The 15,533-nt window shown below is 42.1% G+C and overlaps 1 protein-coding gene across 6 annotated transcripts in view; it reads left to right on the forward strand.

The window, feature by feature from the left end:
- The window catches only part of PDE1B (phosphodiesterase 1B), a 532,158-nt gene extending 516,976 nt beyond the window's left edge, over positions 1-15,182 (forward strand). For all 6 annotated transcript variants that reach the window (XM_063952207.1, XM_063952206.1, XM_063952208.1 and 3 more), the window contains one exon: positions 5,531-15,182. Coding sequence is in view for 4 of the 6 variants with exons in the window: in XM_063952206.1 (XP_063808276.1) it covers positions 5,531-5,550 (20 nt within the window). In the remaining 2 variants the exon portion in view is untranslated. The remainder of the gene's footprint in view (positions 1-5,530) is intronic.
- Positions 15,183-15,533: the final 351 nt, after the last annotated feature.

Raw genomic sequence — 15,533 nt, forward strand, 5'->3', positions numbered from 1 at the left:
CCAAAAGGTAGTCTTATTGCTGCCCAGGGCGCCCCCCCCCCCCCCCAGCGCCCTGCACCCTACAGTGACTGGAGTGTGTGGTGTGCAGTGGGAGCAATGGCGCACAGCTGCAGTGCTGTGCGCTACCTTAATGAAGACCGGAGTCTTCTGCCGCCGATTTCATCTCCTTCTTCTGTCTTCTGGCTCTGCAAGGGGGACGGCGGCGCGGCTCCGGGAACGGACGATCGAGGTCAGGCCCTGTGTTCGAACCCTCTGGAGCTAATGGTGTCCAGTAGCCTAAGAAGCACAAGCTAGCTGCACGCAGGTAGGTTTGCTTCTCTCCCCTCAGTCCCACGTAGCAGTGAGTCTGTTGCCAGCAGATCTCACTGAAAATAAAAAACCTAACAAATACTTTCCTTCTAGCAAGCTCAGGAGAGCCCACTAGGAGCACCCAGCTCTGGCCGGGCACAGATTCTAACTGAGGTCTGGAGGAGGGGCATAGAGGGAGGAGCCAGTGCACACCAGATAGTACCTAATCTTTCTTTTAGAGTGCCCAGTCTCCTGCGGAGCCCGTCTATTCCCCATGGACCTTACGGAGTTCCCAGAATCCACTAGGACGTCAGAGAAATTCATATTGTAGCACACAGGATGACCCGAAATTCACATTATAGCACACGGGATGACCCGAAATTCACATTAAAGCACACTGAATGAGCCAAAATTCACATATTATATATATATATATATATATATATATATATATATATATACACACACTCACAATTGTGGCGGCACTCGGATATAAATACAGTTTTACTACAACAATAGTAGCGGGGGCGACTTGCCTCTGCTCTGTGTATACCCCCCCCCCCCTATTCTATGTTTCTCTTTCTGTGTACCTCCCCCCATTCTATGCCTCTCTTCGTGTATAGTATACCCCCCCCTATTCTATGCCTCTTTGTGTATAGTAAACCCCCCCCCCTCTCCCCCTATTCCATGCCTCTCTTTGTTTATAGTATTATAGTATACCCCTCTACCCCTATTCTATGCCTCTCTTAGGCATAGGGGAAAGGGGGGGGGGGGTATACTATAAACAAAGAGAGGCATAGAATGGGGGAGAGGGGTATACTATAATAATATAAACATAGAGAGGCATAGAAGAGGGGGAGAGGGGGGGGTTAGTCTCTTTGTGTGTCGCTGTCTAGTGTTACCCCCCCTTCTCCCTCCTCACCTCTCAGCGGCAGGCAGAAGTTCGGCCTCTTCCCCTTCATCCTCCTCCGACTCCCCAGGGGCCTCCATCACCGGCCGCACCGGGACCTCTGCAGCGTCTTCTGCCTCCTCCGCCTCATCGCTGTCCTCCTCACACCCGGCAGTGGCCTCTCCTCCGCCATCGTCTGTGGGTGCCGCCGGCAACAGCAGGCCCGTCGCCCCGTCCCCGCAACAGCAGGCTGTCCCTCCTCAGCACTCAGCGGCAGGTGGAAGTTAAGGGAGCGTGACGCTGGCATCGCGGTCACGCTCCCGGCAGCAGCAGTAACGCCGCCGAGCACCACAGCGGTTCTTGCTCGGCGGCGTACAGGTGCGCTGGCAGTGGCGGAAGCTGCAGGCAACGGCTGCGGGCGGTCAGGCGGTGGCGGCTGTGGGTGCATGGGCGAGAGCAATGCCCTGGACGGCGGTGCGGGCGCCCCCCTTAGCTGTGCCCGTCACGGTGCCCAGGGCACGTGCCCTGCTCGCCCTACCCAAGTTACGCCTCTGATCTCACGTCTGGAATAAACAAGCAGCATATTTAAATCAATGCTCAGCTATCATGATGAAAAATTATTCGGTATATGTATAAAAAAAGTATACGTTTTGTAGAATTGTAGAGGACCACTAAACATGCTGTTACATTATGGAGCTATTAATAACATTCACAAATACATAATATATGTAGAAAGGGCCTAATTCAGAGATACAGTATATGGCAGACCTGTATGTACATCTCCGATGTTTGTATATCTGAGCATGTGCACCCGCTGCTGTGATGTCGCTCATAGTACCCCAAACACTACAGCATACAGCATACCTGACACGCTGGCGGTGCTTGGCAACAGTTGCGTGCAACATTCCAGAAAAAGGGGGCGTGATATTCCTGTTTTCTGGGCGTGCTGAAGCCAGCGGCTGCCTCCTTGAATGCAGCTTCACTGGCTTGAGCAGTGGGAATTTCCTGGTCATCCTGGTTGCCTGAGGGTTACTCATATGACCGATGTTCACAAAGAGTTATGCGATGCACCTGAGGACGCAGCAGTGGATTACAGAAGCCGGCACGGGCGTCTATTTACACCAGGCGCCTCATGCTGCATTACAATATTGGTTGTACGGTACTGCATGGTCGCTTCATTGCTGCTGGGCAATACCATTCATCTATAAATCAGGCTATGAGAAAGCTGTTAAGACCCATTGTCCTATTAATATGACATACATTTGTGCACAACAAAATGCTATTCATACATAAATGTGTTAGTATACATATAGACCCAATGTCCTATACGTAGCATACGTAATAATGTTGTAACTGGGGCCTGATTTGTAAAAATATTTGCATATTGATCTTTAAAATGTTTGAGTACAGCTGGCCATACACCTAAAGATTTATTGTATGAAAATCTGGTAATGGATGAGAGAAAATGACAATTACCATTTGCTCCCAAACACTGGAAAACAGGCAAAATGATTCAATCCGACAAATTGGTTAAATCCATTAGATTTAACCAATTTGTCTGAACGACTGTTTTTGTCAGTTTTACGGCGTTTAGGAGCAAATTTTCAATTGTCATTTTCTCTCATCCATTACCAGATTTTCATTCCAACCAGCCAGATCTGACAATAAATCTTTAGGTGTATGGCCAGCTGCGCTCCCCACAGGTTCTATTCCCACTCAGCTGGAGGCGTGAACCCCCCAACCGAGTGGGAATACCGAACATTTGTTGGGATTCTGGGCATCGGGATTTCACAGAGTGACGGTACTCTGGCATCGGTCTCCTGAACGATGGGATCCCAACAGCTGGTGTATTGATTACAGCCTGTTGATTGTACTACTGACAATACATTGCATTAAATGTTTTAATAATCATTTTCTTTGGTGCACTACTGGTTCCAGCATGTCCAGGCTGCCATTAAGTAGCTGGGCATGCTTACGCTTATAGTACTAGAAGCTTCAGTATAAACATGGCTGCCAGAGCATTTGGGTCCGCTGGGACCTGTGGTATGCCTTAAAGAAATTGAAAAATACACACCAAAGTTAAAAGCAATATTTTAAATAAGAAACAACCACATCCAAAACCTTGTTCACCACTTTATTACTCACTTGTTTAATAACAGCCTTTCTTTAACCCATGGATACCTGCATGGAACTAAGAGCTCCCCCAAGGATGCCAGCGATGGAACTAAGAGCTCCCCCAAGGATGTGATCGCTGGCATCCTTGGGGGAGCTCTTAGTTTCATGCAGGTATCCATGGGTTAAAACAGAAAGGCTGTTATTAAACAAGGAGTATTTGCTCCTCATGTACAGTGCCCCAATGAAGGGGCACTTGTACAGTATGTATGCTCTGGATTTCCGACAGTATGAGGTCAGGCCATGGGGAATCCCCAGGAATTTGGTAAAATACACAATTTAAATAATGTGTAATCCGCCCGGCATCTTAAGACACCTGCAGCTTTGCATAGTGTGCAAATTGTCTAACGCAATTTATTTTATGTGTGTTGCAGTTTCAGGCAATAGATATACAGGAGGGAAGTTAGCTGTGAACAGGGACAACATTGTCAATATTATCAGCTCCTGAAATTGTTACATATATACACTGATCAAAAAAATAAAGGGAACACTAAAATAACACATCCTAGATCTGAATGAATGAAATATACTTATTAAATAATTTGTTCTTTACATAGTTGAATGTGCTGATAACAAAATCACACAAAAATTATCAATGGAAATCAAATTTATAAACCCATGGAGGTCTGGATTTGGAGTCACCCTCAAAATTAAAGTGGAAAAACACACTACAGGCTGATCCAACTTTGATGTAATGTCCTTAAAACAAGTCAAAATGAGTCTCAGTAGTGTGTGTGGCCTCCACGTGCCTGAATGACCTCCCTACAATGCCTAGGCATGCTCCTGATGAGGTGGCTGATGGTCTCCTGAGGGATCTCCTCCCAGACCTGGACAGTCTGTGGTGCAACGTAGCGTTGGTAGATGGAGCGAGACATGATGTCCCAGATGTGCTCAATTGGATTCAGATCTGGGGAATAGGTGGGCCAGTCCATAGCATCAATGCCTTCGTCTTGCAGGAACTGCTGACACACTCCAGCCACATGAGGTCTAGCATTGTCTTGCATTAAGAGGAACCCAGGGCCAACTGCACCAGCATATGGTCTCACAAGGGGTCTGAGGATCTCATCTCGGTACCTAATGGCAGTCAGGCTACCTCTGGCGAGCACATGGAGGGCTGTGCTGCTCCCCAAAGAAATGCCACCCCACACCATTACTGACCCACTGCCAAACCGGTCATGCTGGAGGATGTTGCAGGCAGCAGAACATTCTCCTTGGCGTCTCCAGACTCTGTCACGTCTGTCACATGTGCTCAGTGAGAACCTGCTTTCATCTGTGAAGAGCACAGGGCGCCAGTGGCGAATTTGCCAATCTTGGTGTTCTCTGGCAAATGCCAAACGTCCTGCACGGTGTTGGGCTGTAAGCACAACCCCCACCTGTGGACGTCTGGCCCTCATACCACCCTCATGGAGTCTGTTTCTGATCATTTGAGTAGACACATGCACATTTGTGGCTTGCTGGAGGTCATTTTGCAGGGCTCTGGCAGTGCTCCTCCTGTTCCTCCTTGCACAAAGGCGGAGGTAGCGGTCCTGCTGCTGGGTTGTTGCCCTCCTACGGCCTCCTCCACGTCTCCTTATGTACTGGCCTGTCTCCTGGTAGTGCCTCCATGCTCTGAACACTACGCTGACAGACACAGCAAACCTTCTTGCCACAGCTCGCATTGATGTGCCATCCTGGATGAGCTGCACTACTTGAGCCACTTGTGTGGGTTATAGGGAGGTCATAAAGGCACGTGGAGGCCACACACACTACTGAGCCTCATTTTGACTTGTTTTAAGGACATTACATCAACGTTGGATCAGCCTGTAGTGTGTTTTTCCACTTTAATTTTGAGGGTGACTCCAAATCCAGACCTCCATGGGTTAATAAATTTGATTTCCATTGATATTTTTTGTGTGATTTTGTTGTCAGCACATTCAACTATGTAAAGAACAAAGTATTTAATAAGAATATTTCATTCATTCAGATCTAGGATGTGTTATTTTAGTGTTCCCTTTATATTTTTGAGCAGTGTATTTGTGAATGTTATTAGCACCTTTTTTATAGAAGAAAACTATAGTCGGTGACAGTGTGGCATAGATATGTTTCCTTATACAAGCAAACTGCACTGTGTCAGCTTCATTGTCTCTTTACATGGCTACATACCTCCGTTACCTATCTGATGTGCAGCTTTTTCTTTATTAGGCACTTCTCCATCCGCATAGAGGTCCAGATCTCCTCCCGGCAGTACAGAAGGACTAGGACACTGGGAATAAAGAGAATGGATCTGAAGCCGCAGTTCACTTGGCACGCACAGAACATCTGGCATTCAGGGAACTTGACAAACCCAGGAATCCCTCCGTCTGTGACACTGTGTTGGCGACCCACAGATCATTGCACAGCTCTTTCTCTCTGTCCACCTGTCTCTGCTTTGTGGGTCTATCTCTCTTTTTGTGGATGGTTTAGATACTACCATACGGAACTGCCTTTGCTCTGTCAAACAGCCGAATTTTTCTTTTGTGTGTCTTTTAGATTGGAACACTACTTTATTTTGCTGTACTCACAGTCAGCAATGTACAATCACCTACATTTTATACATATATATATATATATTGCCTCTCACAAATCTTTCAAGGCTCTGCATGATTTAGTTCTTATTTTTCCAGAGTGATGCAAAAAACACTTCACATATGCACAGTGACATGAAGAAACAAGTATGGAACTATGTCCCTTCATCTCATCTCAAGAAGGTCCAAAGAAGAGGGCCTGGGAATAAATAACATTTTGTAACGTAATAAAATGCAATATTATGAAACTATGAACAAACCACCAAAAGGTTACATATAGATAGTACTCAGGACTCTTTCAGAACAGTGGTCCTCAAACCAGTCCCCAGGGACAACTATTAAGCTATAGTAAATGTGTTGCCACCAGTATGTTGACAAGGAAATCGGCCAATAAGAAAACAACGTCCAGTCTGTGGATGGTTTGAGGGTCACTGGTTCTGAGAATTGAGCACGTGGAAAAAATAGAGTTTAGTTGTGTGGAAAGTAACTGGTTGATACCAGGAGCACTGAGAATCTGAGGAGCGGGCTCAAACTACTCGGGCCCAGGCCTGTCCGGGGAGAGAGACCTGCAAAGGAGGCACTGCCATGGTAGTGTGGCCATACCCCCTCCTGTAATCCAAGATTACAACTGGGTGTGACCACACCTTATCCACACCCTCAAAATGACCAGGGTCTGACAGGTTTTATGATGGACCTGGTTGATACAATCAAATCATAAAATCATCCCTTTCGCTTTATTGTAATCTAGTAATTCAAAGGGACCAAAGCATGTTACTATTTACTGTAGCTTAATTAGAAGAATGCTTATGTATTGGATTTTTTGACTACGTATTGCTGCTTAACACATAATACCCAGCTCAGTGTATTAGATAAACACTGGTATTCATATTATTTCCAGCTAAGTGTGACGTGCAAAACAAAATCCTGTTTCTTCCTCTAAGATTCGCTGAGCAGGACACCAGAATCAGGCAATCCTGTGCACGCCCTGTCCTTCTGAGAGCCTGCAGAGCATTGCACTGTTAAAGATTTCCTCGAATGATTTTCTATGCCAGGCACCTGTAGACCATTGTATGTATTCCATTCCCTGTCGCCGGTCTGTTCTGTCCTGACTGTCTGTGTTGGACGTACTGTTTTTGTGAATTGTTTTGTAGTGTGTTGTACATACTCTATCTGAAACAACTGTCTACTCATTAACCTTCATGATTCCTATATACGGACATAGAAATCTTTCAATTCATTTATAGAATGTGGTGTGGCTCAGTCACCTGCTTACTTGGTGATTGCATGTCCTTCCCTCTTACCTAACGACAAAATGTTTTTGGCTAATAGTTTGAGTTTGTGTTTAATCATCACATCTCAGGTTAAAGATTTTCAGGTAGTCTAGTCCCAAATAAATGTTTTGCGGACTTTGCTGCATCAAGATGCAGCATGGCTGTCTTAAAGGCAGATTGATGGTATAGTTTTATGATATGTCCATTAACATGATACCATAGCATTACATGCCTCAATAGCATCGAAAGTGACTTTCATTATAGTATATACTGTAGTTAGTAGTAGACATATTAGCTACTGTCATTTATCAGATACATAATTATCCGTTCCTGCCCCTAATGTGCCGTTTTATCAATAATATCAGATTATTCCCACAACATCTTCATTAGACCGGCTTGACACCAGAATCTGTTTTGCAGTGTGTGGAGAGCTGCAGAGATACAACAGATAGCAATATGAGATACTAGATGAAAGTGGAAATAAATTACTTATTCATTCTTCAATAGAGAATGATTTAAACAAATAAAAAAGTAAATCAGGTAGGCATTACGTCTTTGCTCTAAAGGTTCTGAGAATATGGAGAAAAGCACATGTTATACGAAAACCAAAACTAGAAGGAAACCAATTCAATATGCTCTATAGTTTTCTGCAACCCCCAACCTCCCATGAATTTCAATATGTTTTGTTTTACGGCTTTGCTTTTGCTGTTTTGTGTTGGGTTAGAGGAAACTGTATTCATCCAATCCATCTACCTGTATACACTCAAGAAATAAGCTCCACCCACTGTTGTCATGCTGTCAGTCTAAAAGTGTTCTATAATACAGTGGGTGTGGTTCATAGGGGTGACTACACTTAGGTCGACAGCGTCTAGGTTGACCACTATTGGTCGACAGTGACTAAGTCGACACCCAAAATAGGTCAACACAAGCATTAGGTCAACATGACAAAAGGTAGACATGAGTATTTTGTTTTTTAAATGGTGTAGTTTTCTTCATAGAGTGACTGGGAACCCCAATTAGTGCACCGTGTCACCTCACATGGCTTGCACTTCGGGCAAGGTGCCTCGCTCCGCTACCACTACGCTCGGCACAGGTTACCATTCCCAAACGTAGTCCACGTGGATCGTAAAGTATGAAAAAGTAAAAAAAAAATGGAAAAAATTGTGAAAAACTCATGTCGACCTTTTTTCACGTCGACCTAGTACACGTTGACCTAATGTCCATGTCGACCTAGAAACCAAGTCGACCTAATGCATGTTGACCAATAGCGGTCAACCTAATGACTGTCGACCTAAGTATGGTCGACCTAGAGACCGGATACCAATACAGTAACCAATGCATACCAGTTAAGCTGGGTATACACGGTAAGATGTATCATGCGATATATCGTTCTGACGCTGATCAGAGTGATATATCATATACAGTATATAGTGTTTGCCTGTCATTCCCGGCAACTGTTCGTTGAATAATCCTATTGGAAGATTAATAATCCAATGGGACAATTTCACGGCCAATGCGGTGTTGTTGCATGCATCATGAAACGATGCATTCCACCGTCACATAGCGGATTGTTTACAGTGTACGGCGGATGCAATATGTTTTGTTACATCACAGCGTTGGGTCTCATCGTCGCATGGTGTGTACCCAGCCCAAGTGGCGGCAAATACCAACTAGATATAAAGTGAACCTCATATTGATAAAATATTTAATATACAGAGGCTCTTATAATACATACCATATATAAAGTCACAGATAAATGTATCTTCCACCTCTCTGTTCTGTCACTGAAGTTTGGTAGGACTAGAACTTTGACACACATTAACTTTAGCAAATACTCTGTCCATTGCATAACCTTGGTGTTTGCTTTAGGGTAGGTGGATTGTAGCCATCAGCTGTATAGAAACATAACAGTGCGAAATGTGTTTCATACTCTAATGAAAGGGCTGGATGCTGCCACAGTGAAACGCTGTTTGCTGTTAAATTAAATGTGACCTGCTGTTTAGTGTCTAGTAGCTGAAATGACCGTGGTCCTAGCTTTCGTTCTTGTAATACTAACCTTGTATGTACCCTGCGAGTGCTACCTAGCTGGATAACATGGGACCCTAGTATTACGGATGTTTAGGTACATCAAAATTGTGGTAAGTATATTTATATTTTTATTGAGAAAATGAGAATAATATATATTCAAATAATATATTCATAATATATGCTATTAACTTAGCACTTTACAATACACGTGGACCCTTCAATGTGTCAGATTCTCTGCATCTTTACCCTATAAAAGTGCTGTTCAGTTGCATTCCAGACCCACTGCCATCAGCTGTCTGTTCCCTGCTCCTCTGCTGGCTCACCACTGATCTATGGATCTATGGAGCAGAGGGTTCCTTAATGACTTCTCTGTGTTGACATTTAATGAATGCCATAGAATATAGGGCATTGCAGGCTGGCATTCAAAGATGCCAAATTTAACCAAGCTCAATGAGCATTAATCCCCCTTAGTGTTATGACATTATGGGGGATTAATGGAGGAGGATGATGGGAGGGGTTTCATGAAGAATGATGAAGAAAGGAGGCCAAAGATGGAGGATGAGGGACTAACGATGGAGAGTTAATTATATATAGTAAGGGATTAATGATTCTTATAGAGTGATGGGTTAATGATGAATAATGGAGGTTGAATGATGATGAGTAATCACCTTTAATTAAAAAAATCTTTGAATGCTCCCTAATAAAATGTGCCAAGCACACCTACAGCTAGCCAAGCTGTAATTGTGCTGCTCTGCAGACCTCTGCCCAGATGTAGTTCTGCGCTTCGGATCTTACTTGTAGGATTGTACGAGAACAGCCTGAGAACATGTGGGTGCACTCTGCTCCTGGATAACCTCTGAGTCCTCAGAGAGCAAACCTTCCCCTAGACATGGTAAGTGAAGCTTAACTAAAACTAGTTACGTACCACTGCCCTATAACATGCTCAGCCAGCACAGTACAATTATGTCTTCCTTCGTATTTTCATTCCAATTTGTTGTTCTCTCCTTGTGACCACTCATCATACTCTTAGTGTAACTTTCTTTCTACTTATTGTGGGGAGAGGAATACTCATCCAGAAAATGTTCTTCATTATGCGCATAACATTATGATGTATTCCATACACTGTTTATGGAATGTTTAGGTATGAGTAACTGCAGGGGGTGATTTGTAAAAGACTTTCTTAATGTGGACTAGTACAAACACCATGCGATATCTTTGATTAGAATTTTTTATTTTATTTTTGTTTATTTGAGAGTAGTGAATTTTGGATTAAAATGTGGATTTAGAAGTTAAAGGACAAAAACATCTTTCTACCATCAGGTGCCAGGTGACCTCACCTGAGCAACAATGTGAACGTGGTACAGTGGCATCTTGACCGCATCCCGGACGGTACATATATATAGGATATGTAGACAACACAAGAGAAAAAGGCTATCGGTCCTAGGTGTTTGTAACATATTTACTTTTTTCAACTTATGTTTAATTACTTCTTATTTTATTGTTACAGAAACAATCGGAATAATATTTATAGTTTACACACTATTTGTATTTAACTACTACTTTGGTTTTACTAAGTGCATGATTGACTTACCCCTTAAGTCCAGATACAATAAAGATGCTGTGATATGGCGGACAGGTACAGATTATACAAAATGAAGATGAATTATAGCTATCTATAACATTTAGAATTGTTATATTTTTTAAACTCTGTATATTTGAAATTGATTAATACAATACCGTTTTAACATTGCTTTGTCAATGGAAACATCCTCTGCTTTTTTTTTTTTTTTATTAAGTCTAATAGGTCCCCGAACTTGGTATTCTTTTAGTAAATATGTATTTCAATAACAGGATACCACAGGGCCTACAAGCAACAGGAGGGTTAAAGTTTCTAGGTAGATTTGTAAATATCTTGCTTCTGATGTACCCGTCAGTGGTACATTCTTGTATTTATTTCAGATCTTATTTTGTAATGCTTCATATGCTATGCTTATCGGCAGTGCAAATATTTTCATCAAGAAAGAGATGATGATATCAGTGAAAGGCAGTTCAGCGTTCAGTGCTGTGATAACCGAACAGTAATACAGAATGACTGTCTGCTTGGCACCAGCTACTTGACATCTGCACAGAAATGGGACTTGCAATCTAGAGTGTTCTGTATTGTATAAATATTGTATATTCTACTTACAGTAAGGGTACATTCAGATTGTGTTGGCTGGGCCATCCAGAAAAATATTTGCTTAGAATCCACACTGCTGTAGATTAAGATTGACCATACTAAGTATCCTTTATACTTATAAAATGTTGTGCAGGGAAAGAGGTATCAAGCTTTGGAGAGAGATAAAGTGGAGACGTTGCCCAAAGCAACTAATTATTTATCTAGCTATCATTAATCTAACACAGGCTTGATATATTTCCCTTATAGCAAAAAGACTCATAACTACCACATACATAGATACATAGCAACCAACAAGTATCTAGCTGCCAGTTTCATATACAATTTAGATATGTCTGACATGTTGCTATGGGTAATAACATTTCTTCCCCTAAGTGATGTTCCATGTAATGTTGTTGAGTTGGAGAATAAAGGTCCACTTAGAAAATGTACCATTGCAAAATAATATATGTATTACAAACTATAAGTAAATAACAAATATCAAGACGATTGTTAAGTATATTTGGTTTGACCAGTAAAGAAAGCATTACAACAATCGCATGGGGCCCAAAATGATTTGCCCCCACTTTAGTGGTTACTCTGGGGCGGATGCAGAGTTTAATGCAAAATGGTAGTACTAACGTATTAAAAGGAAAAAAAAAACATGAAAAAATAGTGTATATCAGCCCATGTACTCAAGATGCCCTCCAGTTGTCAATGGCTGTATATGAGTCTGTTTTACCCCAGACATGTAACCCTCATGTTTTTAACCAAATTTTGTCTAATAAATAGCAATTACTATTGGGCACCGATAAAACTTTGAAAATCTCTCTAACACAGCAAAAACAGATAGTCCACAAATGTTGCTAAATAACACACACAAATGAATAATATATGCCGGCCAACTAAGATAGCATCAGATGACAATACATTCGCACACAGCCAATCACAGGCAGTTCACTTGTGCAGTCATCGTTATCAGCAGATATCTTCACCTGCCCCTGACCACCCTTCTCGGTCTATGTCCTGCCTACATCTCTTTGCAAATATTGTCCTCTACTCTAGAATGCCCTTTACCTCTCCAGGAGCAAACGGCATAAGTGCCAGAATCACATACGAACATATGTGTGCATCCACTTTCTAGGCATGTGGAGTAAGATTTCACGCAACATATACTATGCAAACTGTGGTAGTACTCGCACTACAACTGGCCCCATATGTCTTGTGTATTATCAAGCTCTTGGAGAGTCACGGTCCCTGACCCTCATGGTAAATATCTCATGCAGATCCCTATAATTTGGCATTAAATTTTGGGTCTATTTATCAAATTTAACAGATTTTATTTAGCTTTATTAAAGTGAAAAAAAAGTCAAATTGAACAAATCCTACATATATTTCTCTGTTATTTTTGTCTTAGTTTTGGTCTAATAAAGATATGTTTGTGTCTAGGACTTTTTCTTGTAACCCATGAGACCTACCCAAATGGTGGTTACTTCCATTTTCTAAGCAACTAGAAAAATTGTGACGAAAATCAGAAATTTTCTTTTCCATCACGATCATAGATCTCTGCTTTAAACCTTTAGGAATTTTTGTCCCTTAGTGATCATCGTCAAATTGTGTGGTTTTAGATACTATTGTGGATAAGGGTTTTCTAAGATGAAATAAACAACGGATGGTTATTTAGCTCACAGTGCACCCAACGCTATTTCTCCTGCTGAATCTGTTTGATAAACGCACTAGCCAATCAGCTTCAATATGTATATTAACAGTTAGGAATTGATTGGTTGGTGCGTTTATCACCTTGCGCATATCACTGTTTTATCACTTCCTTATGCCTTCTCCAGGTTAATACATCTGCCCCAATATGAGTTTAATTCCCTTCTCCTTAAGGGATGAGGGCACATCAACACCTGCTAAAACTGTGTCATTGACTAAGAAGATGAGAACAGACCTGGATGGGTAGCTCATGGGGGAGGGGCATTGACACCCACTCAGCTTGTTTCACTCCTGGGAGCTTTAGAGCACAAGGAGACCCTAGTAGGTATGACAGATTGTGGAAAGTACACATTGCATCGAACTCCACCAACAACCATTTTTTAAATTTTCCAATATAATTTGCTAAGATACTAAACATATTGCGGTAAAATTATACTTTGTTTTGTGATGTTTCCGTAATAATCATTTTTACTATTATTACATCATCAATCTATAATATGGTTATTTGTTTAGTGCATAGTGGCTTACTCCCTGAGACTCAAAATTGGGAGTAAGTGGTTAAGGACATGCCATTACTTGCATCACAAATCCCCGCCCATTGAAATAATCATTGAGAGTCAATGGAAGTCATCTAACTGCTGCCGTTCAGTTTTTACTGGGTTGGGGCTTGGTGACATTTTTCCCCACCCACATGCTGATATGAATTGCCCTGCCCACCTCCTGTTCTCCCACCTCACCTCTGCATCCCCCAGATAGGAGTATACAAGAAGTAGATAATGGTTTAATGACCATGCGATATCAGAGGGTAAAAAGTCCTTTCTCAGTATCTGATTATAAATGTACTGTATGGTGCAGATTGTCATACTGGGGGATTCTTTGGTAAATTTTAGTAGCCATTGTGGACATTGTCTTATTTGACAGTAGAATAGGTACTGTACGGTTAGCAACCAGTCAAAGATCCCCTTACAGGCTAACATTCCAGTGGTGAGGTGCCACCAACTACATATTTACATATTCAGATGACTCAAAATAGAAAAAAGAAGCACTTGTATGATGCACTTATCAGTCATGGAAATGTAATACATAATTGTTTACAGTTATAAATAAAATATAGGCACACTAACTTCAATTGGTAGCAAAATATTTATTTTAATTATTGCTTATTTTCTTAATTATTCTTTCTTTTTTTTAAATATTTTGCTATTGATTAAAGTTATTGGGGATGCAGTCAATATACCTGCTGTCAGGATTCCGATGGTCAGGAGACCAACGCCAGAATCTCAACACCCGGTGAAATCTGGACGCCCAGAATCCTGACAAACACACGGTATTCACACTTGGTTGGTGGGCCCACGCCACAAACCGAGTGGGAATGGAACTTGCCCTGATGCGTGGCGAGGGGACTCACTGCCAGGATTCCGGCAGACAGGATGCCACTGTCGGTATAGTGACAGCCGGCATCCAGTCTGCCGGTATATCATATGTATCCCAAGTTACTATACTTATATACAATATAACTGTGAAAAATGCACTGCACCTTTTAGATTGCCATGACTGATACAGTAAGTGCACCATACAACTACCTCTTTTTTTCTATTTTGCATCGTATTATTTGACATTAGAAAGAAAAACAGAATCGGGGCCCTGATATTAGAACCTGTTCTAACAGTTAAATGCATGACCATTAGCTGGGGTTCCTGCTTAGGATGCCTGTCCACCTGTCACTGCATGCAAGTTGCCACATATTGCTCATATTGGTTTGTCAATCTGATTATCAAAGGAGATGCTGGTGCTTTCACTGACTGCGGTGAGTCATACAGCTGTCTCAAACGTAACAGAGCCTGATAATGCAGAACAGGTCATGTTACCCAAAATGTCAAGTGTGCATGAATTGTTTCACAGATTTTCCAACGTTTTCTAAGTTCAGTTTATTTCTTGTCATGCTGAAAACCTTTGCACTGCTATTACTGATGCAACCCCCCCACAAATACACATTGCCAGATTTAAACTATGCGCATGTAAAATAATACAACAAAAGGGGACTATAGCTCCTTAGAATGTACATCTGTCTTTAATTCCTTATGATAATAATAATATTAATAAAGCATCTCTCAAATATAGCCTGTGGTCTCTTCTTTATACTGCTTGGTGCGATTTCATGATTTATTACAAAGAAATAATTACACATTGCTTCTATATTACATGCTTTGCAACATGACGCATTCCGCATACTGGCCCTCATTCCGAGTTGTTCGCTCGCAAGCTGCTTTTAGCAGATTTACTCACGCTAAGCCGCCGCCTACTGGGAGTGAATCTTAGCTTCTTAAAATTGCGAACGACGTATTCGCAATATTGCGATTACACACCTCGTAGCAGTTTCTGAGTAGCTCCAGACTTACTCGGCATCTGCGATCAGTTCAGTGCTTGTCGTTCCTGGTTTGACGTCACAAACACACCCAGCGTTCGCCCAG

The sequence above is a fragment of the Pseudophryne corroboree genome, chromosome 2 (genome assembly GCF_028390025.1).
Source record: "Pseudophryne corroboree isolate aPseCor3 chromosome 2, aPseCor3.hap2, whole genome shotgun sequence".
Taxonomy (NCBI): domain Eukaryota; kingdom Metazoa; phylum Chordata; class Amphibia; order Anura; family Myobatrachidae; genus Pseudophryne; species Pseudophryne corroboree.